The sequence below is a fragment of the Pistacia vera genome, unplaced genomic scaffold (genome assembly GCF_008641045.1).
Source record: "Pistacia vera cultivar Batoury unplaced genomic scaffold, PisVer_v2 Contig109, whole genome shotgun sequence".
Lineage (NCBI taxonomy): Eukaryota > Viridiplantae > Streptophyta > Magnoliopsida > Sapindales > Anacardiaceae > Pistacia > Pistacia vera.
In genome coordinates, this window is record NW_022195126.1 from 647,727 (window position 1) to 674,682 (window position 26,956).

Genomic DNA, 26,956 nt, shown 5'->3' on the forward strand with positions numbered 1-26,956 from the left:
TATTTATTCATATATCCAATCCAATGGTTTTATTCAGGTTCCATTTTTTGCACAAATGGATCCGCAGCTCTATATGCCAATGTTGAACGTCTCTACTCATCCTTGAATACCAAGACACCTTCCTTATTCGAGAAGGCGATCCGTGAGCGAGATGCCTTCATCATTAGAGGTCAAGTAGAGAGCTCCACAACCAATGAGGAAGGGTAGGATTCTACAATTCTATTGTTCTCAGAATTGGTGACTTCTTGGTGAAGAATTACTTGACATGGGCCTTGATGCCAAACTCTACACTCAATCTTCATTCTCAACTAGACAGTCAGGTCATTACTGAAGTTGAGGCCTTCGCACTTCGAGCTGAAGACCTTAAGTTTGTTGCAGGCCATTTAGCGCCTTAATAGCAAGAAATCCAGCATGCTTTCAGATACTACTCTCACCAGTGGAGGGCTTGGAGGCTTACTTATAACAATTGCATGGAGACGCTATTTAAAAGAAAGGAGGCGATGGAGTTGGCTATGGAGGAGGGCTTATTTGAAGAGGATATATAACAGTATGAAACTCCTGAAGAAAGTAATGAAGATAGTGGTTCTGCTGCCGAGAGGACAATCAGTGGAGGGTATGTCAATCAATGCCACTCTTACTGGTAGAGTACTTAGTGGTAGAGTATTTCTTCTAGATTAGTAGCACAAGAAGGCTTAGCAAAGGTTTTCAGATTATGACCCTGATGGATCTACCTTAAAAATGCCAAAATGTTTAAGCCTCAGGATCCTGATTTCTCTAAAGACCAGTAAATTGTTGATACTGTACAATGTATCATGACGAGGTTTCTTTGAATTTTCTATGTTTCTGTATCTGTATCATTTTAAATGGCATGAACAGATCTGGTAAATCTCTGAGCTTGATTGGTTCACTGTGTTGTGGGTAGTTTAACGTCATGTCATGTCCAATATTTCAAAGTGGGTCAATATTTTTTCATTAAAGTTTTGATGGATTTTTTCCTAAATTATCGGTGTACATGCATGGCTTAAGTGTTCATCCGCACACTTTACACCGAGTTACGCGATTATTCCTACAAAGGACTTATATCACCAAAAATTTTTAAAATATCATTTTATTATCAAAAAATTATTTTAAAGATAAAGAGTCAAACTTCAATCAAACTATTAAGGTTTTTAAAGAGAGAAGATTGAAAGTCTTTTAGTGATGAAATATTGATTTTATGTAGTTATGATGATCGATAATTTGACTTGAGATAGGGGTTATGTGTAAACCCTAATCATTTGATTACCGGCGAATGGGGGTGTTAACGGGAGTAAGGTTTGAGGGGTTTTTGATGACGTCAAGCTAACATATGCAAGTTCGCAAGCAGCTAACATATGCAAGTTGTCAGCAAGCTACAGCGTAATGTCGATAAACTAAAACATTTTAGGCTGTTTTGTGGACGTTTGCAGGCCAACCGGATTTTTTTTTTTTTAAATCAAAAGGAAAAAAAAACGAAAGTGAATGACATAGACCAAAGACATTAAGATTTGGTTAGGTATTAAGGAATCAGGATGAACCGATATGGACCCATTATAAAATATCACACATTTTCTCGATTGTGTAAAATAGAAATTAAGTATATTTAAGCAAAATTATCTATTACTTTTCAACCTCTTATGGACATAACGTCCAACTTGGAATAAAAATAAAATAAATTGATTTTATCCTCATATTTCTTTTCAAATCATGTCTCTCTCTTTCTCGGGGATTATTTAAATAAAAATTATATTATAGTTTATTTCTTTGCTTGGTTTTAAGCAACACAACAGCAAATAATGATTGCACAATAGGTTCTTTCTATCTTTGGTGTTTTAATGATTTGTTTTTCCCATATCAAATTTTAATTGGGGTTGTATGATGTTACTATTAATACGCGCTTCTAACTCTCTTCCATCCTAATAGACACTGCCATTACCAAACAAATTATGATTAACACCTTACCTTACCCTATACAAATAAATAAAATTATTTATTTTCTCTCGACTAAATATATTCAATTTAACTGACTTTGAGTAAGGCTATAAGATTAGGATGTATTACTTAAAATTTATGAGTTCGATTCTCCTCGATTGTTAATAAGGTGATTACTAAAAGTTTATTAGGTTTTACTTATCACTTGCAAAGGTTTAAATCGAATGCTACAAAACTGATCTGAATATCCTTGTAAAAAAAGTAATATTATACTTACAATTCAATTGATAAATGTTTTTCCATACCCTAAATTGATAAAAACAATTATTCATCTCATGTTGTCATATCTCTACAGTGATAAAAACAGTATAATTACTGTTAATACGAGTTTAATAGAAAAGGGACGAGGGCCACGTTGCCTCCAAAACCACAGCCGGCCATCGATAATCACACATCGTTTTTGGTCTTGTGGTATCATCTTTTTCTACCAAATTGTCGTCTGTGCTTCACACCACGAAACTATCTTTTTTCTTTTTTGTTTTTTTAAGGGAGAGCGACAGGACTATTCCCACCCAGGTTCGATGAAGCGACAATTTTCTATCCGTTAGTTTTAAAATGATATTTTTCACATTTATTAGATTTTGTAATATTTTTGTTAATATTTATTAAAAACAATAAAATATATTTAAATAGTTTATTTTTATCATTTATTCTATTAAAATTTAGTTAATTTAAAGTCTTTATTCTATCTTTTATTAGTCTAAGTAAAAATAATTTTTTTTTCTTTATTTATTTAATTAAGAAATATTGATTTTTTTGTATTAGTAAAATAAAAAATTATAAATACATTGATGTGAATTGATGACATAAATAAATATTAGATTATTTATTTAAACAGTTTAAACATTATTACTAACTTTTAGGTAGGGTTAACTATTTTTTCTTTTTTTTTCTTTTTATATTTGACTTTTTGGCTAATAAAAAATATAATAATGAGAATATTTAAGAGTTTTTCTTTTTTTAGTAAATATTAACATAACTACGAATGGTGGGAAAGTGTTATTTTGAAACTTGATGGTGGAAAATGTCATTTGCCAACATTGGGTGGAAATTGTTCTTCTTTTTTAAGGGCAGTGGGACTCCAAACATTATTCGGTTGCCTTTGGTTTAGTATTTGGATAGGATTTTAAGGGTAGTATGGGTTATTGGATAGGGAGTATTACGAGGTAAATTTTAAATTATAAAAAAGCCCTTAGGTTACTAATTTAACTAAAGACCCTAACATGTAAAATGACAAAAACACCCCACACTTGCAGTGTCAGATTCCGGCCACCACCGCCGGAATCTGAGCCGAAATTTCGTTACGGCACAGACTTGTGGTCTGTGCCGAACACACGTTTGCCTTTTCCGGCTAGATCCATTGTAATTGGCCAAAAGGCCAGATCTATGGGTTGTTTTGGCCGCGACGGACAAAAGGCCAAAACGAACGGCCATCTTTGGCCGTCAGCGACGGCCAAAGATGTGGCCGCGTTTCGATCGACGACTCAGATTGGCCGTCGTTGACCGTCAACGACGGCCATTTCTTTGGCCGTCGCTGACGGCCAGATCTGGCCTTTTCCGGCCAGATCGTGTGGATCTGGTCGGAAAAGGCCACAGCGATGAACTCGGCATTTTGTCGGAAGTTTGGCCGTTGTACAGATTCTGGCTATCACCGACGGGTTGCCGAATCTGACAAGTTGGTTGATGGGGGTGTTTTTGTTAATTTTAAACTTTTTTTTCAGGGGGTATTTGTGAAATTAATAACCTTATGGGGTAAAATGTATAAAAAAATAGGGTAATATTTGAGAATTATTGTAACAAACGCGATTTGAAAAATAGGATCCAGAATAGGGATAAAAATATTAAACAAACGCATACATTATTTTTAGATATTGAAATAAATAAATATAGGTAACATTTTGGATACAGAAGAGTGTGTGTGTAAAAAGTGACGCACTCAAAGGTCATGGTAAGAGTTTGAGAGCTGACGAGATGACGGGGGTTTGTTTTTACTTTTTATCAAGCTTAGCATAAAACAGAGTGAAGAAGAGTTGGCCTCCGTTTCAGGGTTCAGCACATGCAGCTCGCAGAATCTCTTCCTGTCTCTTCGTACACTCTGTTTCTTTCCTTCGCTGCTTCACTCTCTAGGTGACTACCTTGCTTTGCCTTTTTCTGTCTTTCTTTTAATTGGTGACAGCCTTCGTTTGTCACTTCATGGTTTCACCATTGGGAGTTTAGCTGTGTCGCCTTAATTTATCATGCAAGAAATCTGATATACCCTCTGTTTGGTTAACTAAACAAAGAGGAAAATATATCATGGTATTATTGCTTTGTATTGTCGGTTGCTTAATACTAGTTATTTTATTCTTACTTTCGGTGGACTTTGCTATGAAAGAAATTATTTTTGAAATCGGAAGAAGTTCACCGTGGACTGGTAGAACGGTTTGGCATATTCTTCGACTGATTAGTATATTCATTATTCAATAGAAAGGTAAAATCAAGGACCTGATAACATAAAATTAGAGATTTTTACTCCATTCTTCCCTCTTTTTACTATTGTGTATTCTTCAAGAAATAATGGAGTTTTCTTTTGAATTTTATATAGAACTCACTTGTTTACAATATTTCAACTCTCAGGAAAAAACTCTTGCAGGGGAAGAGGCATCAGCAGGTTTAGCACTGCTGCTGTACTGGGAGCCAATCACTCACTTTCAAATAAATACACTCAGAATCGTAATCAATGGGCAATTTTTGATGCAGCATCAGGTAATGCCTATTTTTATTTTTTTCTGCATTACTCTTTTGAAATGATTATTTCGAGAAAGGGTTGGGTTCAATATATCTGTTGCCATGAACGGGGATAAAGCTGCAAATTCTTTTGTCCTCAGGAAAAACATTCCAACCTACGATCCTCGTACTGGAGAAGTATTGCCAATGTTGCTGAAGCTGATGCGGAGGATATCAACCGTGCCGTTGCTGCTGCTCGCAAGGCATTTGATGAGGACCATCCCAAGATGATGATTATGTAATAATTTTCTGTAAATTTTGGGATGGCTGTTGATCGCAATCTGATGATTTCTGATTTCTTTAATGTTTATCTATGCCTTTTATTCAGGAAAGGTCTCGTGATATTGTTGCGCTTTGCGGTGATATTGGTCGAGAAACAACAGTGGATGAGCCTGGCATGCTCTAGAGACCATGGAACTGTGGGAAGACCCCTATGACACATCTGCCAATCCAAGAATTACAATGCTGTCTCGCTATTCACTATTATAACGTGGTGGGTTTACTAGAATGATATTTATTTACTTTATTACTCTTGTTTTGGTGTCAACTAATTGTCCCTAACAATACTATGGTTGGGCTGAAATAGATCCCTGGACTGACAGTTCCTGGTGATGGAAGTATCATTCAAACATTGCATGAAACCATTGGCGTTGCTGGCCAATTATTCCATGGAACTTCCTCTATCATGTTTTTGTGGAAAGTGGACCGCTTAGTGTGGTAATACATTGTTCTAAAGACTGCAGGACAACACACCTTGACTGGCACGTTTATGTCAGCGAAGCTGTTTCCTTTGGTACGAATTTAAATATTTATGTATATTATCTGTTCAAGGAGTTATGTGATCATATTAAGAGCGGTCCTCTTCTTGTATTTACACTCATATCAAGGGATGCTCAAACAATTGTAAAGCAATCAGAAAAAAAGGTCTTACTATGGATGGTTGTTATGCCATTGCCAATGAAACATGAAAGAAGATTCTAACACGTGTGTCTAATAAGGTTAGGATATTGCCAATTCCTCACCTATATTTGTTTCTGCTGATTTTTTCTATTTGTCCGGTTGTCACTTTAGTAACGGTTTGTTGAGCTTCTAACAAACTGCATCCTGTCACAGGCTGGTCTTTCCCCCAGTGTGTTACTGAATATAGTTTCTGGTTTTTTGCGTCACCGCTGGTGCGTGGCTCTTTGCAGCCAATGAATGGAGTTGGATAAGGTATTAAGACTTTACACCTTGCACATATTTCTATAGCATAATGGTGTTAAGTGGCCTTAATTAAGCTTATGAGTTGATAACCTAATCAATTATGTGGGACACAAATCGACCTGGTCTTTGGCACCCAATCTGGCAATTTGCCACTTACATTGGGCATCTGTTGTATTATAAGCTTAGCCGTGCTTCATTATCTAGCAGTTTGTAGAATCCCAGTGAATATACCATGACCACGTACTATGTGTAGCTTGCTTTCAACAGGATCTCCCAAAAACTGGTCAGATTGTTCTTCAATTGGCTGCAAAAAGCAATTTACGTTCCGTGACCTTAGAGCTTGGAGGGAAATCAACGTTCATATATGCGAAGACGCTGACATTGCAATGCTGTGGAAGCAAGCGCACTTTGCTTTGGTTCTTAAATCAGGTTATTTTGTGTGAAATTTCTGCGTAGAGTAATTTGCAGCATTTGAGCACATGTAAAAATATAAAGTTGGCTGCCTGTAGGGACAATGTTGCTGTGCTGGGTTCGGACTTGTGGTACATGAAGTGTATTGATGAGGTTTGTGCGAGAGTCAAAGGCCGTGCCACTTAAAACGTATTGTTGGTGATCCTTTCAAGAGGGTATTGAACTATGTCCTAGTGTACTCTCTCTGCCTCTCTCATCCCCTTTCTCTTTTTTCTCTGTGCAATATGATAAGTGTAAAATGTTTGAATTTATCCAATAAATTATAGTATATTCATGCTGTGTGGTAGACACTACCTGAAATAGCTCATGAATTTTCTCTAGGGCTCAGTTTCAGCTTTAACGTGGTATGCTACCCAACAAAAGTCAGCACCGAGAGGGGTCCATTGGCATCGTATCTCGATGACTATAGTTAACCTAGAGTTGCAATAACATAGACTACCTGAAAAGCCTTTGACTTGCGTCGACGGAAAATATGCTCTCCCACAACGCATACTAATCTGACTGCAGTTTTGAGAAAGTTTTGAAACTAATACATATATGTCCTCTTCATCCAATCAGGGGAACTAAAAATTACCTCAAGTACTTGAGTTGCAAAGAGTGATACCTCTAATAAACCCTACACACTCTCAGATCGACTCGAGCATTCCATAGAGGTCCTTTAGTACTAAGGTCAGCTGAAAGCAAGCAACCTTGAATGCTGAGTACAGATTTGGCACCAGCAGATACTTCGTTCAGCCTACCGTCTTCTCAAATGTTGAGGTACTATTCATTTATCGTCCTATAATTTCCTCTGAACATATTGTTTCATGTGTTTATAGCTAACGTCTGATTACATTTTAATAAAATAGGACGATATGTGATAGCACAGATGAGATCTTTGGCCCAGTGTAAGTCATCCATATTGAGTTCAAGTGAGTAAAAACCATTTTTGTATATTTTTGACATTAGTTTCATTAAAGGCTCTCTCAATAATTATCAAACTAAGTGTATAAGTGATGATTTAGGTATAAATGTTGTGGTCATGAATGATTAACTAATACCATCCTCGCAGACCCGTTACCGTAATCTTGTAATATGTTGATCTCTATCAGGGATATCAATGATGTGATAAGAAGGGCAAATACGACACGCTATGGTCTAGCTGCTGGAGTTTTCACCAAGAGTGTAGAAACTGCCAACACAGCGATGCGGGCATTGAGGGCTGGGACTGTTTGGATTAACTGCTACGATGTGTTTGATGCTGCGATACCTTTTGGTGGATACAAGATGAGCGGCATAGGCCGGGAAAAGGGAATCTATAGCCTTAACAATTACCTGCAAGTGAAGGCAGTTGTTACTCCTCTGAAAAATCCAGCGTGGTTATAGTTTTTTGAGTTTCACCATGTCATTGCCTTAGCTTCACTGCTCAGAACGGTAATATAATAAGTAAGTATGGTTGTAATTATGCAGTAAGTGACCATATCCTTAAGAGAACTAGCTCATTTCACTTGGTTGCTCAAAGGACAGTTTGATTGAGTATATATGAATGGTGTTATATGTCCCATCTTCCTAGTTTAAAGAGCGCAATTAATGCGGATAAATTATGTTAAATAACTATTTGTCATTGCACGTGCTTATGCGTCTAATTGAGCTTTTAGAATGGATAATATAATAATAATTCAAGATGATAGCAATATATATATCATCATCGAATACTTAAAAGAATAATATTGCGTGTACTAACGAATTTTACTAATAAGTGTACTAATCTTTGTTAATATCATACATAGTATTCGTATTATGCGCATGATATCCGTACTCTGCTTAAAGTTAGTACACTGGTTAGTAAAATTCGTTAGTACCCATAGCATTACCCATCCTTAAATCTCCAATTCTATCAAGTGAGAGTTGCCTTTAGGGTGCTTGATTTATCGAAAATGAGATGAAAATTACAACTTAAAAGTAGGGGTGGCAATGGCATCCCTACCCCTACAATATGCTAAAAAGCTTAATTGAGATCTGGGTTTTATCATATAAAATAATACTTAGAGTGCATTTAGTTCAGAAAATATTGTATTACTAGGAATGTTATATTAACGGAAAGATAAATTATTTTAAAGATTACCAGCACTGTTTAGGGAAATGTGGTTGGTTAGATTGGAATAAATTGATGGGTATGATGTATTATTATGTTTGGTTGGAAAAAATAAATTGGTGGATATGTTATATAGATTACTAAATCTTCATCCTTTTTAAATAGTAATATAATATAATAATTATTATTATTATTTGAATCATTTCTTTTAACCCCCTACATTTGAGATTTTCTTAAAACACCCTAGCTATATAAAAGTTTAATTTCTAACAAAATCATCCCCACCTACCCCAAGCCACTGCTGCTGTGACCGAAACGACGCACGGCTGGTTGGATCTGGTAGGCCTTGCATGATCTAGCCAGAAACGACCAAATGGTTATAGATCTAGTCAGAAACGGCCAAAATAGACCAGATCTATGATTGTTAACGGTCAGATCTAACTGATCATGCACCGTTTCAACGACATCAACCGACGGTGGGTGCCGATGGTCGACGGTGATGGCTAGTTGTCGACCATGGTCTTGGATGGCCTATAATTTGTTTTAAATACAAGGGCATTATTGTTCAAGAACTTAATTAATTATGGGTAAAATTGTAATGAAAGATTCATATAAATTAATTTTAAGATAAGGGCATTATTATCATAAAAAGTTATTAATAGAAGATAAAATTATAACAAAAATAAGATTATCAAATAATCTTAAAATACCTTAGAAAATAGCAATATTCAGATTACCACTTGTATAATCAATAATAATTATAATTGATTTTGGAAGATTATTCAATAATCAAATATAATAATTTAAATAATATAAGATGACATTATTTAATAACAGAGGGAGAAGCCCGAAACCAAACGCCTCCTTGATATTTTACAAAATATTCTAATTATAATTCATATATTAAATGCGGACTAAAGTCCCCGTCTAGGTCCAGTCGGATTGTAATAACTCGGGCCTAAACTAATCCGAGGCTGGCCCAGGATGATCCGAGTGAGCCCAAGGTTTTAGGAGTCCTTTTGGAATGGGAAGGACAAGTGTTACGTACTTTAAAATTTAAATGGAGTCTGAAACAGAAATGCACTCGGCTTATGTTTGAATCAATTATTAACGGGCACGTGACGTCCATTCCCATTTGGTTCCAAATCAACTTAACTTTTACACACAATGAACAGTATATTTTTAACAAGTCCTTTAATCATTCGATTTCGCAACATGTTGCCGCTAATTGTCAAAATCAATCTCTGTATTAAACATGTCGGCAACCCCCAAAACTGGATTTCATGGATAATAATTCGAGACTTGCTTTCATGGAAAGTCCCTCGTGGGCCTTTTCATGGCTTCTTATAATTTGTCATGAACGTATTAGAAAACCGTAAGCGCGTGATATTAGTCATGAAATCATTGGTCCACGTACTTCATACGAGAAAAATTATTAATTTAATTTGTGGCCAAAGATTAATGAAATTTCCAAGTATTTATTACACGTAATCAACGCTCTTTTCTTCGCACATTTTTATCAAGTTCAGAACAGCATTTGTGGCACCCAGTTCCAGGGTTTTTGGCAGGGGAGAGTCGTCAAGGATCCAAAAAAGATTGCCAGCCGCTACTTGAAGTCTGAATTGCTAGGATTTAGAGTGCACTTCCTCTCCACAGGTTATATCACAGAATGGAATTTTAAGATTGTTATATAAATATTATTTACTTGGCGTTGCTTTGAAATGCAGCTTGTCATCTGTTCGTATTCCAGTACTCAAATATCAACAGCTGGATATGCAACACACTCTTCTCTCATTGTTTTGATTCAATAGTTCCGAATTTCAATTATATTCCCTCAACAGACGGATTATTAAAACGGCCGGAATTGTGGCCAAAAGTCCGTGGTCAGGCTCGTTTACAATCTCCTCATGTACATGCTTATGAGCCATGTGAGCTTTATATATTCAATTCTTATATTCGTTTATATCAATTTGGCTCTGTATTTGATTTAAAATTTCGGTGCAGCTTCTTGGAGCTGATGGTATTTGTTTTCTATGCAGCGGCAGTATGAGTGCTGGTCTATCGAAGTCAAAAGGAGAGTAATATCACCAACGCTCAGCCTTGTATTGCTCTTTTCTGAATGTGAAACTAAGGACAAACACAAACGCGAAGCTTGGTTAAGGCCACCTGGTGCTCCGCATTGTGATGCTAAAGATGATGATAAGTTTCAGTTCGGAATATACGCTGATGCTTTTACTAATGATGTTGCTGAATCAACTTTCTTAAAAAATATTCTATGCCTCTGGTGGGGTTTAAAAACGCTAGGTTAGGTCAGTTACAGGGAAAATCTCATGGAAAACTTTTTCTTTGTAACTTTCTTTCAATTCAACATTCTAATTTATGTTTATCCTAGAGTATTCAGCTCTTCCATTCTCAAATACATCCTTCGTTTTAAATCATCGAAATCCTGGTTTGTTATTAAAGCTATAACAAGAAAAACCAGGAATCACCTAGATTTTATTCTAAAAGATTATGAAGAGCAGGAGTCCCTGTTATCTTGCTCTTTATACTAATTATAGAAAATGGTATAGAAATATTAAATTTGATGTTTTGACTGTAAACAATTTCAACCATTTCTTGATGTGTAGTTGCTATGGGCAGAATCTTGAGACGAGTACTTATGTGGTGTGAAACAATATTCAGCATTGTTTCTGCATTGGTGGTTAATTCTGTTCTCACATCTCATAGGCAAAATGCAGGTATGGAAAAACAGCTAGAGTATCTAGAAAGATGCTCGAGTGTTAATTAGTCTGATTTGATAATTTTTTTCTTCTTAAAGACGTATTGCAATCCAAAACGTAGACTAGAGGAGTGGAGGGTTAGAAGAAAAGATACAGAAGAGTGGATGATGCACACGGCAACTGCCCCAAGAGCTGCAAGAACGGGTACGCCGGTTTGTGCAATACCAATGGCTAGCCACAAGAGGGCTGATGAAGAATCCATTTGGGCTCTTACCTTGGATCTAGGCGTCAATTCAGAGGCATCTCTGTCTAGCTTTTGTTCAACGTGTAAGTCCTATTGCCTTGTGCCATTAAGTAGCTGAAAAGGGAACTCTTCCGGAGGTTTTAATTCATATATCCAACCAATGGTTTATTCAGGTTCCATTTTTTGCACAAAAGGATCCGCAGCTCCTAGATGCCATATGTGAACGTCTCTACTCATCCTTGAATACCAGAGACACCTTCCTTATTCGAGAAGGCGATCCGGTGAGCGAGATGCTTTCATCATTAGAGGTCAAGTAGAGAGCTCCACAACCAATGGAGGAAGGGTAGGATTCTACAATTCTATTGTTCTCAGAATTGGTGACTTTGTGGTGAAGATTAATGACATGGGCCTTGATGCCAAACTCTACACTCAATCTTCCATTATCAACTAGAACAGTCAGGTCCATTACTGAAGTTGAGGCCTTCGCACTCGAGCTGAAGACCTTAAGTTTTGTGCAGGCCAATTTAAGGCCTTAATAGCAAGAAACTCCGCATGCTTTCAGATACTACTCTCACCAGTGGAGGGCTTGGGGAGCTTACTTTATACAAATTGCATGGAGACGCTATTTAAAAGAAAGGAGGCGAGGGAGTTGGCTATGGAGGAGGGCTTATTTGAAGAGAGTATTACAGTGATGAAACTCCTGAAGAAAGTAATGAAGATAGTGGTTCTGCTGCCGAGGCAGGACATCAGTGGAGGGTAGTGCAGTCAATGCCACTTTACTGGTAGAGTACTTAGTGGTAGAGTATTTCTTCTAGATTAAGTAGCACAAGAAGGCTAGCAATAGGTTTTCAGATTAGACCCTGATGGATCTACTTAAAAATGCCCAAAATGTTTAAGCCTCAGGATCCTGATTTCTCTAAAGACCAGTAAGATTGTTGACCTGACAATCGTATCCATGACGAGGTTCTTTGAATTTATGTTTCTGTGTCTGTATCATTTTAAAGGGCATGAACAGATCTGTAAAAGTCCTTGAGCTGATGTCACTTGTGGTGGGCAGTTTAAAGTCATGTCATGTCAAAAAAATTTCAAAGTGGGTCAATATTTTTTCATTAAAAGTTTTGATGGATTTTTCCAATAAATATCGGTGCTACATGCAGGCTTAAGTGATTTGCATCCAGCCACGTTACACCGAGTTAAGCGAGTTATTCCCTACAAAGGCTTATATCACCTAAAAATTTTTAAAATATCATTTTATTATCAAAAAATTATATTTTAAGCTAAAAACAGGGTCAAACCATCAAAAACTATTAAGGTTTTAAAGAGAGAAGATGATAAGTGCTTTTAGTGTGAAATATTAGATTTTAGTAGTTAGTGATTGATCGAAATTTGACTTGAGAAGGGTATAGTGTAAACCCTAATCATTTGATTACGGCGAATGGGGGTGTGTAACGGGAGTAAGGTTTGAGGGGTTGTTTTGTGATCGTCAAGCTAACAATGCAAGTTGCAGCAAGCTAACATATGCAAGTTGCAGCAAGCTACAGCGTAGTGTCGATAAACTAAACATTTAGGCTGTTTTTGGACGTGCACCGGATTTTTTTTTTTTTAAATCAAAAGGAAAAAAAACAGGAAAGTGAATGACATAGACCAAAGACATTAAGATTTGGTTTAGGTATTCAAGGAACAGGATGACACGATATGGACATTAATAAAATATCACAACATTTCTCGATTGTGTAAAATAGAATTAAGGTATTTAAAGCAAAAATTCTATTACTTTTCAACTCTTATGACATAACGGTCCAACTTGGAATTAAAAATAAAATAAAATGATTTTATCCTCATATTTCTCAAAGGCATGTCTCTCTCTTCTCGGGGATTATTTAAATAAAAATTATATTATAGGTTTTTATTTCTTTGCCTGGTTTTAAGCAACACAACACAATAATGATGCCACAATATGTTTTTTTCATATCTTTGGTGTGTTAATGATTTGTTTTACCCATAATCAAATTATTAATGGGGTGGTATGATGTTACTATTAATCGCGCTTCTAACTTTTTCTCATTCCTAATTAAACTGCCATTACCAAACAAATTATGATTAAGAACCTTACCTTACCCAAATACAAATAAATAAAATTATTAATTTCTCTCACTAATAAATATATTAATTTAACTACTTTGAGTAAGGCATATAGATCTTAGATGTTACTAAAATGTTATGAGTTCGAGTCTCCTCGATGTTAATAAAGGTGATTACTAAAAAGTTTATTAGGTTGTAACTTTATCACTTCAAAGGTTTAATCGAAATGCGTACAAACTGATCTGAATATCCTTAGTAAAAAAAGTAATATTATACTTACAATTCAATTGATTAAATTTTTTCAATAACCTAAATAGATAAGAAACAAATTATTTCATTCATTTGTCATATCTCTTACAGTGATTAAAACAGTATAATTTACTGTTAATACGAGTTAATAGAAAAGGCCGAGGGCACGTTGCTCCCAAAAACCAGCCTGGCCATCGATAATAACAACATCGTTTGGTGTCTTGTGGTGATCATCTTTTTCTTACCAAATTGTCGTCTTGCTTCACAGCCACGACGAAACTACTTTTCTTGTCTTGTTTTTTTAAAGGGAGAGCGACAGGAACATATTCCCACACCAAGGTTCGAGAAGCGACAATTTCTATCCGTTAAGTTTTAAAATGATATTTTACACATTTATAGATTTTTGTAATATTTGTTGTAATATTAATTAAAAAAAATAAAAATATATTAAATAGTTATTTTTTAATAATTTATTATATTAAAATTTAGGTTAATTTAAAGTCTTGATTCGTTATTTTATTATCGTCTAAGTATAAAATATATTTTTTTCTTTATTATTTAATTAATTAGAAATATTGATTTTTATGTAATTAGTAAAAAGATAAAAAAATTATAAATAATGAGTGATTGATATTGATGACATTAAAATAATATTAGATTATTTACCTTAAATAGTTTAAACATTATTACTAACTTTTTAGGTAGGGTTAACTATTTTTTCTTTTTTCTTTTTAATATTGACTTTTTGGCTAATAAAAAAATATATAAAGTGAAATATTTAAGAGTTTTCTTTTTTTAGTAAAATATTAACAGAACTTAACGAATGGTGGGAAAGTGTTATTTTGAAACTTGATGGGGTGGGAAAATGTCATTTGCCAAAAATTGGGGGGAAATTGTTCTCCTTTTTTAAGGTCAGTGGGACTCCAAACATTATTCGGTTGCGTTGGTTTAGTATTTGGATAGGTTTTAAGGGTAGTATGGGTTATTGGATATGGGAGTATTACGAGGTAAATTTAAAAATTATAAAAAAGCCCTTAGGTTTACTAATAACTAAAGACCCATAACAGGTAAAATGACAAAAACACCCCACCTTGCAGTGTCAGATTCCGGCCACCACCGGAATCTGACGGAAATTTGTTACGGCACAGATTGTCGGATCTGTGCCGGAATACATCGTTAGGCCTTTTCGGCGTAGGAATCCACTGTGGATGATCTGGCCGGAAAAGTGCAGATCTATGGGTTTTTGTGGCCGTCGACGGACGGAAAAAGCCACAAACGACGGCCATCTTTGGCGTCAGCGACGGCCAAAGATGTGGCCAGTCGTTTTCGATCGACGATCCAAGATTGGCGTCGTTGACCGTCAAAAGACGGCCATTTCTTTGGCCGTCGCTGTGACGGCCAGATCTGGCCTTTTCCGGCCAGATCGTTGTGGATCGGTCGGAAAAGGCCAACAGCGATAACTACGCCATTTTGGTCGGAAGTTTGGCCGGTGTACAGATTCTGGCTACACCGACGGGGTTGCCGGAATCTGACAAGTTGGGTTGATGGGGGGTTTTTGTTAATTTTAAACTTTTTTTTAGGGGGTTATTAGTGAATTAATAACCTTATGGGGTTAAATGTAATTAAAAAATAGGGTAAATTTGAGAATTATTGTACCAACGCGATTTGAAAAATAGGATCCAGAATAGGGATAAAAAGATTAAACCAAACGCACACATATTTTTAGATATTTGAATAATAAATAAATATAGGCTAACATTTTGGATACAGAAGAGTGGGTGTGTATAAAAGTGACGCACTCAAAGGTCATGGTAAGAGTTTGAGAGCTGAAGAGATAGACCGTGTTTTGTTTTATCTTTTTAGCAAGCTTTAGCATAAAACAGAGTGAAGAAGAGTTAGGGCTCCAGTTTCAGGGTTCAGCCATGGCAGCTCGCAGAATCTTTCCTTGCTCTCTCGTACACTCTTGCTTCTTTCCTTCGCTGCCACTCCTAGGTGATACCTTGCTTTGCTTTCTGTCTTCTTTTAATTGGTGACAGCCTTCTGTTTGTCACTTCATGGTTTCCATTGGGAGTTTAGCTGTGTCGCCTTAATTTATACATGCAAGAAAATCTGATATACCCTCGTTGGTTAACTAAACAAAAGAAAGGAAAATATATCATGGTATTATTGCTTTGGATTGTCTGGTTGCTTAATTACTAGTTTTTTAATTCTTAATTTCGGTGGACTTTATGAAAGAAATTATTATTTGAAATCTGGAAGAAGTTCACGGACTGGTAGAACTGTTTGGCGATATCTTCGACTGATTAGGTTATTCATATTCAATAGAAATGGTAAAATCAAGACCTGAAACATAAAATTAGAGATTTTTACTCCATTCTTCCTCTATTTACAGTGTATTTCTTCAAAGAAAACTAATGGAGTTTTCTTTTGAATTTTATATTAGAACTCACTTTGTTTACATATTTAATTCTTCAGGAAAAAAACTCTTGCAGGGGAAGAGGCATCAGCAGGTTTAGCACTGCTGCTGTATTGAGGAGCCAATCACTCAACCCTGTTCAAATAAAATACACTCAGAATCTAATCAACATGGGCAATTTTGGGTTGAGCAGCATCAGGTAATGCTTTATTTTCTATTTTCGCATTACACTTTGAATGAATATTTTCGATGAGAAAGGGTTGGGTCAAATATCTGGCCGATGGAAGGTATAAAGCGCAAATTTTTTGCCTGCAGGAAAAAACATTCACAACCACGATCTCGTAATGGGAAGTGAGACAATTGCTGAAGCTGATGCGGAAGGATACAACCGTGCCGTTGGGCTGGCTCGCAAGCATTTGGATGAGGGGACCTGGCCCAAGATGACTGCTAGAATAAATTTTCTTAAATTTTGGGTGGCTTTGATGAATTGAGTGACTTTGATTTCGTTAATTTATCTATGACCTTTTTATTCAGGAAAGTGTGCGGAATTGTTGCGCTCTTGCTATTTGGTCGAGAAAACACAGTGCATGAGCTGCAGCTCTAGAAACATGGAACTGTGGAAGCCCTGATGACAATTGAATCAGAATTAAATGTGGTGCATATTATCATTATCTGGGGGTTTACAAGAATGGCTATTTGCGTATTACTCTTATCTAATCTCTGTAAGTAAGGGGGTTCAAACTGATTTTCTCCACCATGTCTGGTTCGGCTGAAAACCATGGACTGACAGTCCTGGTAGGAAAGTATAATTATTCAAACATTGATAACCAATTGGTTTCCAAATTATTCCATAGGAACTTTCCTCTTATCATGTTGCTTAAAGTTGGAAGTTATGATGTTTGGTAATACTATTGTTCTAAAGAACTGAGAAGCAAAACACCTCTGACCTGCACTTTATTGTGCGAAGCGTTGTTTTTTCACTTAGATTGTAGCATTTACAATATTTATAGTAGATTATCTTTATCAAGGCGTTTATGTGATCATAATTAAGAAGTGGTCTCCTTCTGTGTATACACTCTATATCAAGGGATGCTCAAACAATTGTAAGCAATCAGAAAAAAGGTCTACTATGGATGGTTGTTATGCATTGCCAATGAAACATGAAAGAAGATGCTAAACAACGTTAATAAGTTGGAATTGCAATTCCTCTACCTTATTATTGTTCTGCATGATTTTTTCTATTTTCCTGTTGTCACTTAGTACGGTTTTTGAGCTTCTAATCAAAAACTGCATCCGTCACAGGGGTCTTCCCCAGGTGTTCTGAATATAGTTTCTGGCTATGGTCCAACCGCTGGTGCGGCTCTTGCCAGCCAATGGATGTGGATAAGGTTATTTTGAGCTTAACATCTTGCTCATCATTTTATATGCGTAATGGTGTTAAGTTGGGAATTTAATAGCTTGTGAGTTGATAACCTAATCAATTATGTGGACACAATCGACCTGGCTTTGGAACCCAATCTGAGCATTTGCCATTACATTGGGCAGTTGTTATTATAAGCTGAGCGTGGCTTCATTATCTCATGGTTTTAGAATCCAGTGATTAATACCATGACCACTACTATTGTAGCTTGCTTTCAAAGGATCTACCAAAAACTGGTCAGATTGTTCTTCAATTGGCTGCAAAAAGCAATCTTAAGTCAGTGACCTTAGAGCTTGGAGGGAAATCACCTTTCATAATATGCGAGATGATGACATTGACCATGCTGTGGAGCAAGCGCACTTTGCTTTGTTCTGTAATCAGGTTATTTTTGTGAAATTTTCTGCGTAGAGCTAATTTGCAGCATTTGAGCACATTAAAAATATAAAAGTTTGCTGCCTGTAGGGACAATGTTGCTGTGCTGGGTCTCGTACTTTGTACATGAACGTGTATATGATGAGTTTGTGGAGAAGTCAAAGGCACGTGCCATTAACGATTGTGTGGTGATCCTCTTCAAGAAGGGTATTGAACAAGGTCCTAGGTACTCAGCCTCTGCTTCCCCCTTTCTCTTTTCTTCTCTTGCAATATGATAAGTGTAAAATGTTTGATTATTCCAATAAATTATAGTATATCATATGCTGTGTGGTAGACACTCTGAAATAGCCTCATAGAAGTTTCTTAGGGCTCGTTTCAGCTTAACTGTGGGTACTGCTACCAACAAAAGTCAGCACCGAGGGTCCATCATATTATCCAGATTGACTATAGTTACAATAGAGTGCATACACTAAGACTACTAAAATGCCTTTGCTTTCAGTCAGACGGAAATTATGCTCTCCCTCAACTGCATTCTAATTCTGATCTGCAGTCTTTGAGAAAGTTTTTGAAACTATACATATATGTCCTCTTCATCCAATTCAGGTAACTATAAATTACATCAAGTACTTGAGTTGCAAAGTGACTACCTCTAATAAACCCTATCAAACTCTCAGATCGACTCAGAGCGTTCCAGAAGGTCCTTAGGTACATAAGGTCAGGCATTGAAAGCAATGCAACCTTGAATGCGGAGGTGACGAGTTTGGCAACCAGAGGATACTTCGTTCAGCCTACTGTCTCTCAAATGTTAGGTACTATTCATTATCTATATATTTCCTCTGAACATATGTTTTATGTGATTATATCTAACGTGCTGATTCACATTTGAATAAAATAGGACGATATGTTGATAGCACAGGATGCGTCTTTGGCCCAGTGCAATCCATATTGAAGTTCAAGTGGTAAAAACCATTTGTATATTTTGACATCAGTTTCATTAAAGGCATTCATCATAATAAAAACTAATGGTATAGCTGATTGGAGGTAGTATATAAATGTTGTGGTCATGAAGATTAAATAAGACCATCCTCCAGGACACTTGACATAATCTTGTAATATGTTGATCTCTATCTAGGGATATCAATGATGTGATAAAAGGGCAAATACGACACGCTATGGTCAGCTGAGAATCTGTAATTAATACACCAAATCTCCCACTTTTTCCTTTTCCTGCCTTTTCTAATTAACCCATCATCAATTTTTCTTGTCTTCACTTGTAATAAATTGTGATAAACATGACATATATAAGAATTCCAAATAGGATCTCTTATAAGTAACAAATAAATGAATGCATTATAAAAAAATACTATGTATAAATGAAGAAGACAGAAAAAATCCCTTAAATGAAAAAGAAATCAAAGTTTTTTCCCTTAATTGAAATATTATTAGTACTAATATATATATAAACTTGAATTTAACAACAGAATTCATCGAAGTACGCGGGGTTCTTTTACTTGGAAGTCTTACTTTGTGTCAAATGGGATTATGAAGTCTAAAAGAGAAATTAGAAATGTGTTTTGTTTTTTTAAAGAGTAAACGGCTTTTTTCCACCCAAGGTTTGCCTTAATGATACTTTTCTATCCAAAAAGTTTTAAAATACCATTTTTTTACCCTATGTTTATATTCCATTAATATCCAAAATACATTTCACTTTCTCAATTGGCGTTCGGTGAGTTACAGGAGCCAGGGTAAGATGGTTTTTCATATAGTAAAGGCTGGTGGATCGAATGGTGGTGATCGATTGAATATTCGCTGCTAGAATCAATTGAAAATTAGCTAAGAACAGGAAATCCTAGTTTTGCGATGGTCAACAATCGGCGAGAAATCAGATGCCGGAGTGAGAGGAATTTTGTGGAGAAGAGAGTGGAGGTTCTAATGGTGATAACTGAAAGAATTTTTGCTGTCGAAATCGGCTTTGGGTAGTACTAAATATTAATTTTGGGTGACAAAGTTGAAACTTTTTAGGTGGGAAATGTCATTAAGGCAAACCTTGGGTGGGAAAAAGTCCATCACTTTTTATAAAGTTAAAGTCAGCGCAGATGTGTTTGTTTAGAAATAGGATGGACAAACAAATGGTTTCATATGTCTTTATTTATATAAGTCTTTTTCATTTTCATCTTTTATAAATACCTTTAATTTACTTTGACCATTTAATATTGAAAATAATCGAAACCTTTGTCATCTTAATTCTTATTTTCACATTTCCTTTTATTGCTAGAAACTTAATCCATGGGTTATTCACATTAGCAATTACTAGACAACATCTGATGAGACATCATGCGAACTTTATAAGCCTAATGTTATATAGCAATGGGAATAAGCCTCTCCTGCCTCCAGTTTTATAAGAAGTATTGTATTAGGGGTGTTGTTATGCAAAAACGCAACAACCAGAGGTGTCCAATCGACCTTCGATGGGACTGAGCAAGATGTGTGCGTGATTAAGAATAACCAACTTGGAATGGATTAAAAAATCCATAACAGGATGACAAAAGAGGTTTTTAAAGTGGTTCGGCAAGTATGAATCAAGCCTACGTTTACTGTTATGTTATTGCTTTGTATTTGCTTTACACATAGAATGATTACAAGGGAAACACGTAAAGGCAAGGTTAAACTCTCTCTAAGTGAGTTTCTTGTTCTATATGTGGATCATCCTCCTTCAAAATGGAGATGGAGTCTCCCTTTTATACACCGTCTGATAATGGCTAGGAGTTGTTGTTACGGGATAGATTACAAGCATAATCCCTTGTAATCCGGATCTGAGTCAATCCCTCCCATGCTTAAGTCTGAACACCTATGCTTAATATTGATATACTTATTAGGGAAGTCATCTGATGTGGGAGCGACACGTGGGGCAGGCTCAACTGTTAGATCCTGGTTTGGTGTGAGGAAAGGTGACCCAAATCTGGTCGTCTAAGAGGTCATGCACAACAAGGGGTAATTTTGTTGATTTCTCCTTAGCCTTAGGTTTTGGTTTGTTAAGGTCAGGAGATCTCAAGGGAGGTAGAAATTAATTTTCAAAAGTAAAGGGGGTCTTAAAATTAGGAAAAAGTTGAGGGAGGTGAAGGAATTATCTTGTAAAATGAATGAAATTACTACTTCAGTTATCTTTAAATTGCCGCGCGTTCTTTATAGTTTTAAGTTATAATTCGAGGCGAAATCCTCGTGGTAATCATCGATTCTCCAGAAATCTCGCAATGCAAATTGAAACCAACAACATGCATGATGGATCCAGAAGCCATGTGTGCAGTAGATTAATGTTCTTGTACAATTTCTCTCTGGTTTGATCGTTTAATCAGAAGAGCTTTCCTCTTCGGTGATTTCCACATAAATAATGACGGTGAAGCAAGATGAATAATAACATAAGCTTGTACAATTTGCACAAGACCTTCTCCCTCCGCCGAGCCAACGCGTCCTGGTGGAACCGAGTCCACGACCCACAAAGCGACTTTATCACAAAATGGAACCATTTTTTTCTGGTGATTTGCCTTGTAGCGTTGTATTTAGACCCTCTGTATCTTTTCTACCCCATTATCCGCAACGATTGCTTGACCATCGATCTCAATTTAGGCATCGTGGTTACCTTCTTTAGGACAGTGACGGACGCATTCTTTCTCTCGCACATTTTTATCAAGTTCAGAACAGCATTTGTGGCACCCAGTTCCAGGGTTTTTGGCAGGGGAGAGCTCGTCAAGGATCCAAAAAAGATTGCCAGCCGCTACTTGAAGTCTGAATTTGCTATGGATTTAGCAGCTGCACTTCCTCTCCCACAGGTTATATCATAGAATGGAATTTTAAGATTTGTTAATTATAAATATTATTTACTTGGCGTTGCTTTGAAATGCAGCTTGTCATCTGGTTCGTAATTCCAGTACTCAAATATACAACAGCTGAATATGCCAACCACACTCTTTCTCTCATTGTTCTGATTCAATATGTTCCCCGAATTTCAATTATATTCCCTCTTAACAGACGGATTATTAAAACGGCTGGAATTGTGGCCAAAAGTCCGTGGTCAGGCTCTGTTTACAATCTCCTCATGTACATGCTTATGAGCCATGTGAGCATTTATATATTCAATTTCTTATATATCCCGTTTATCATCATTTGTCTCTGTTATTTGATTTAAAATTTTCGGTGCAGCTTCTTGGAGCTGTATGGTATTTGTTTTCTATGCAGCGGCAGTATGAGTGCTGGTCTATCGAATGTCAAAAGGAGAGTAATATCACCAACGCTCAGCCTTGTATTGCTTCTTTTCTTGACTGTGAAACTAAGGACAAACATAAACGCGAAGCTTGGTTTAAGGCCACCATGGTGCTCCGCAATTGTGATGCTAAAGATGATGATAAGTTTCAGTTCGGAATATACGCTGATGCTTTTACTAATGATGTTGCTGAATCAACTTTCTTTAAAAAATATTTCTATTGCCTCTGGTGGGGTTTAAAAACGCTAAGGTATGGTCAGTTACAGGGAAAATCTCATGGAAAACTTTTCTGTTGTTAACTTTCTTTCTCAATTCAACATTCTAATTTATGTTTATCCATAGAGATATTCAGCTCTTCCATTCTCAAATAAATTACATCCTTCGTTTTAAATCATCGAAATCCTGGTTTGTTATTAAAGCTATAACAAGAAAAACCAGGAATCACCTTAGATTTTATTTCTAAAAAGATTATGAAGAGCAGGAGTCCCTGTTATCTTGCTTCTTATACTAATTAATAGAAAATGGTATAGAAATATTAAATTTGATGTTTTGACTGTAATACAATTTCAACCATTTCTGTGATGTGTAGTTGCTATGGGCAGAATCTTGAGACGAGTACTTATGTTGGTGAAACAATATTCAGCATTGTTGTCTGCATTGGTGGTCTAATTCTGTTCTCACATCTCATAGGCAAAATGCAGGTATGGAAAAATCACTAGAGTATCTAGATAAGATGCTCAGAGTGTTTAATTAGTCTGATTTGATAATTTTTTTTCTTCTTAAAGACGTATTTGCAATCCACAAACGCTAGACTAGAGGAGTGGAGGGTTAGAAGAAAAGATACAGAAGAGTGGATGAGGCACCGGCAATTGCCCCAAGAGCTGCAAGAACGGGTACGCCGGTTTGTGCAATACAAATGGCTAGCCACAAGAGGAGCTGATGAAGAATCCATTTTGGGCTCTTTACCTTTGGATCTTAGGCGTCAAATTCAGAGGCATCTCTGTCTAGCTTTTGTTCAACGTGTAAGTCCTATTGCCTTGTGCCATTAAGTAGCTGAAAAGGGAACTCTTCCGGAGGTTATTTAATTCATATATCCAACCAATGGTTTTATTCAGGTTCCATTTTTTGCACAAATGGATCCGCAGCTCTTAGATGCCATATGTGAACGTCTCTACTCATCCTTGAATACCAGAGACACCTTCCTTATTCGAGAAGGCGATCCGGTGAGCGAGATGCTCTTCATCATTAGAGGTCAAGTAGAGAGCTCCACAACCAATGGAGGAAGGGTAGGATTCTACAATTCTATTGTTCTCAGAATTGGTGACTTCTGTGGTGAAGAATTATTGACATGGGCCTTGATGCCAAACTCTACACTCAATCTTCCATTATCAACTAGAACAGTCAGGTCCATTACTGAAGTTGAGGCCTTCGCACTTCGAGCTGAAGACCTTAAGTTTGTTGCAGGCCAATTTAAGCGCCTTAATAGCAAGAAACTCCAGCATGCTTTCAGATACTACTCTCACCAGTGGAGGGCTTGGGGAGCTTACTTTATACAAATTGCATGGAGACGCTATTTAAAAAGAAAGGAGGCGATGGAGTTGGCTATGGAGGAGGGCTTATTTGAAGAGGAGTATTACAGTGATGAAACTCCTGAAGAAAGTAATGAAGATAGTGGTTCTGCTGCCGAGAGGACATCGTCAGTGGAGGGTAGTGCAGTCAATGCCACTCTTACTGGTAGAGTACTTAGTGGTAGAGTATTTTCTTCTAGATTAAGTAGCACAAGAAGGCTTAGCAGTAGGTTGTCAGATTATGACCCTGATGGATCTACCTTAAAAATGCCCAAAATGTTTAAGCCTCAGGATCCTGATTTCTCTAAAGACCAGTAAGATTGTAGGAAAGATTAAATTGAGGGAGAACGAAATGTTCCCACATAAGGTTTGGCGAAACGACACTTTTCATCCTTTAAGTTTCAAAAACAATTTCATCAGTTAGGTTTATTATGTTTTTCGTTAATATTTTACTGAATAAGACAAAAATATACTTAAATATTGACTTTATAAAAAATTTTATTTTTTTAATTAGCCAAAAAATCAAAAAAAGAAAAATAGTTAGCCCACCTAAAAAGTTAGGAGTAATGCTTGGAATTGTTTAAAGTTAATGACTTAATATTCATTTATTTATAATGTCACATATCTCATCACATATTATCAAATCTATTAAATTTATAATGTTTTTCATAATATAATGTTTTCATTTTTACCAATTAACATAAAAAATCAATATCTTAATTATAAATAAACAAAGGAAAAAAAAATCTTCATCTGATACTAAAAATAAATCGAGTAAAGACTTGATTTAACTAAATTTTAATTATAATAACTAATAATAAGAAAGAAACTATTTAGGGATTTTCGTTTTTTAGTAAATATTAACAGAAAATACTAACAAACTTGACAAAGGGTAGGAAAGTGTCATTTTGAAACTTAACGGGTGAGAAAGTGTCGTTTCGCCAAACTTTGGGTGGGAAAATGTTGTTCTCCCTAAATTTGAAGAGAAACATAATTCACAAGTTTAATGAATCGACCATCAATATATTGAGCTCTAATTAAAGTAACACATGTTTAATATTGATTTATAAACCAACGAATTAAATTGACAAATTATTGAAAAAGAAACTGAATGAGTAAAATTATTGAGTTTCTATCACAACATTGATTCTGATTACTTATGCTGAAAATCAATTTATCGACTCCTATTGTTCCAGTGTGTAATGGTGACAACTCCCCTCAGACTGTGCTATTTCAGATGACTTTGGAGTTCACTGACTTCTTTGCAAATGGGTAGACAAAATGCGGCAGAATGTACCTGAATATATAGTATCATCATATTATATATATAGCAAGAAAAAAGTTTCAGAATGTGAAGCCATTAATGGTGCTTTGAGGACGAGATTCATTACCTCTGAGTCGTAAATTTCAGTGGCTCTTTTGCACACCGAAAGTTTGTTCTGGATCGATGGGGTGACGGACGTTTGAAGTCCACGGAGGGACCCTCAGTAGAGCAAAGCATGAAAACTATTACTCCACTGATGAATTTAAACCATGTTACTCTATATTGAATACTATACAAAAAGTAGTAAATCCTAAAAGATGAATGGACTAAATGACAGAGAAAATTAGGAAAAAAGGAGTGAGGATGCAGCATGCATGCCTTGGATAAGTAGGAACTATCGTCCATGCATAGCTGGAAGAGCCTTTGAATATCGGAGACAATTTGCTGACGGAGATCTTCAATGCTGAGTGCCGGATACCATAGACTTTCAGCCTGGATACACATCACTCCACCAGGGCGGAGAGTTTTGCCACCAACTCAAAGAATGAACTTTGAAAAGCTCATCTTCAGGTCCTGCATCAAATTAGTGTATAATGAGAACATTCGAATTAATAAATTAATTAATAACTGAAGATGAATATAAAAGGAAGAAATTAGGTTACTTATTGGGTCAAATGCATCCCTATTATAGCATCATAGGTACCACTTTGAACAGACTTCAAAAATTTAGTTCCTGACATTTTTGCAACACTAGGTAAACTTTCAGGGTAAATATAGAGCAAAAGCTAGCTATAACAAGAAGAAACAGAACAATCAAATTGATATACCGTTCTGACATGAAGTTTTACTCGAGAATCCTCGTATCCAACAGCAATTCAGGGAAGAATTCCTTATACACCGAAACAATATTATATTATATGAAATTTCACCGTCAGAATTTGAGTAACAAAGAGACAACTTTCGCAGGATCGTGCCTTTAATAATCATACAAGACGACGAATTAAACTTACTCAGCTGGGACAAAATCCATGACCACATCATCTATATAAAAATCTGAATTGTAGAGTAACAACGTGTTATTTTAATAAACCAAAAGTTAATGTTGATTCTGCTGTAGCATGGTGTTGAATAATCCATGTCCTATGATTCGTGTTCACCTGAAATTAAAAACTACGACTCTGTCTCCCACTTTTTTTAACACTGAAAGATTAAAATATTACCACGTTCACCAGCATCGTGTCAATCTCGCATATATCAATCTGCTCAACGGAAGAATGTCGAGAGATTTCACGTAGGATACCACCATCTCCTCCCAATAAGCAACACCTAAAATTTCAATAAAAAAAAAAAAAAAAAAGAAGAAAAGAAAGAAAAAATTCAACGACAGGCCACTGATTGGAAGATAGAAAATGTTGTCTAATAATTAAACAATAGACTGTATTTATATAGACATGGATTGGGGAGATCTTTAGAATGATTGTAAATTATGATAAAAGAGAAACCTTTTTGGGTGTGGGAATAGAGCAGAGAGGAAGGTGAGTAATCATTTCTTGGTATGAAAACTCATCCTTTCTGTGAGTTGGAGAGCTCCATCCAGAACAAAAACCTTGCCGTATGATGATGACTGCATATAATAACGAGGGGACAATACATAATATATTGAAATTAATGAACATACACAAATTAATAATAGCAAGCTAGAAAAATAGTATGCCAAATCAAATTTCTTTATATATATCCGTACCTCAAACACAACATCATACTTGGAATTCAGAGCTTCCTTGAAATATAATTTTCTCCTTAAGAAGTGGCTTGGCCTGCAAGATACATCAAACAATT

General features: G+C 36.0%; 2 protein-coding genes across 2 annotated transcripts in view; one reads left to right on the forward strand and one right to left on the reverse strand.

Moving 5' to 3' along the window:
• The window catches only part of LOC116135676 (spermidine synthase 1-like), a 43,191-nt gene that overhangs the window by 7,083 nt on the left and 9,152 nt on the right, over positions 1–26,956 (reverse strand). The window lies entirely within an intron of this gene.
• On the forward strand, positions 21,432–24,171 carry LOC116135724 (probable cyclic nucleotide-gated ion channel 16). The gene is made up of 6 exons (XM_031421439.1): positions 21,432–21,854; positions 21,929–22,141; positions 22,225–22,535; positions 22,875–22,986; positions 23,071–23,307; positions 23,401–24,171. Exons 1-6 carry the CDS (start codon positions 21,432–21,434, stop codon positions 24,169–24,171), a joined length of 2,067 nt encoding a protein of 688 aa, XP_031277299.1.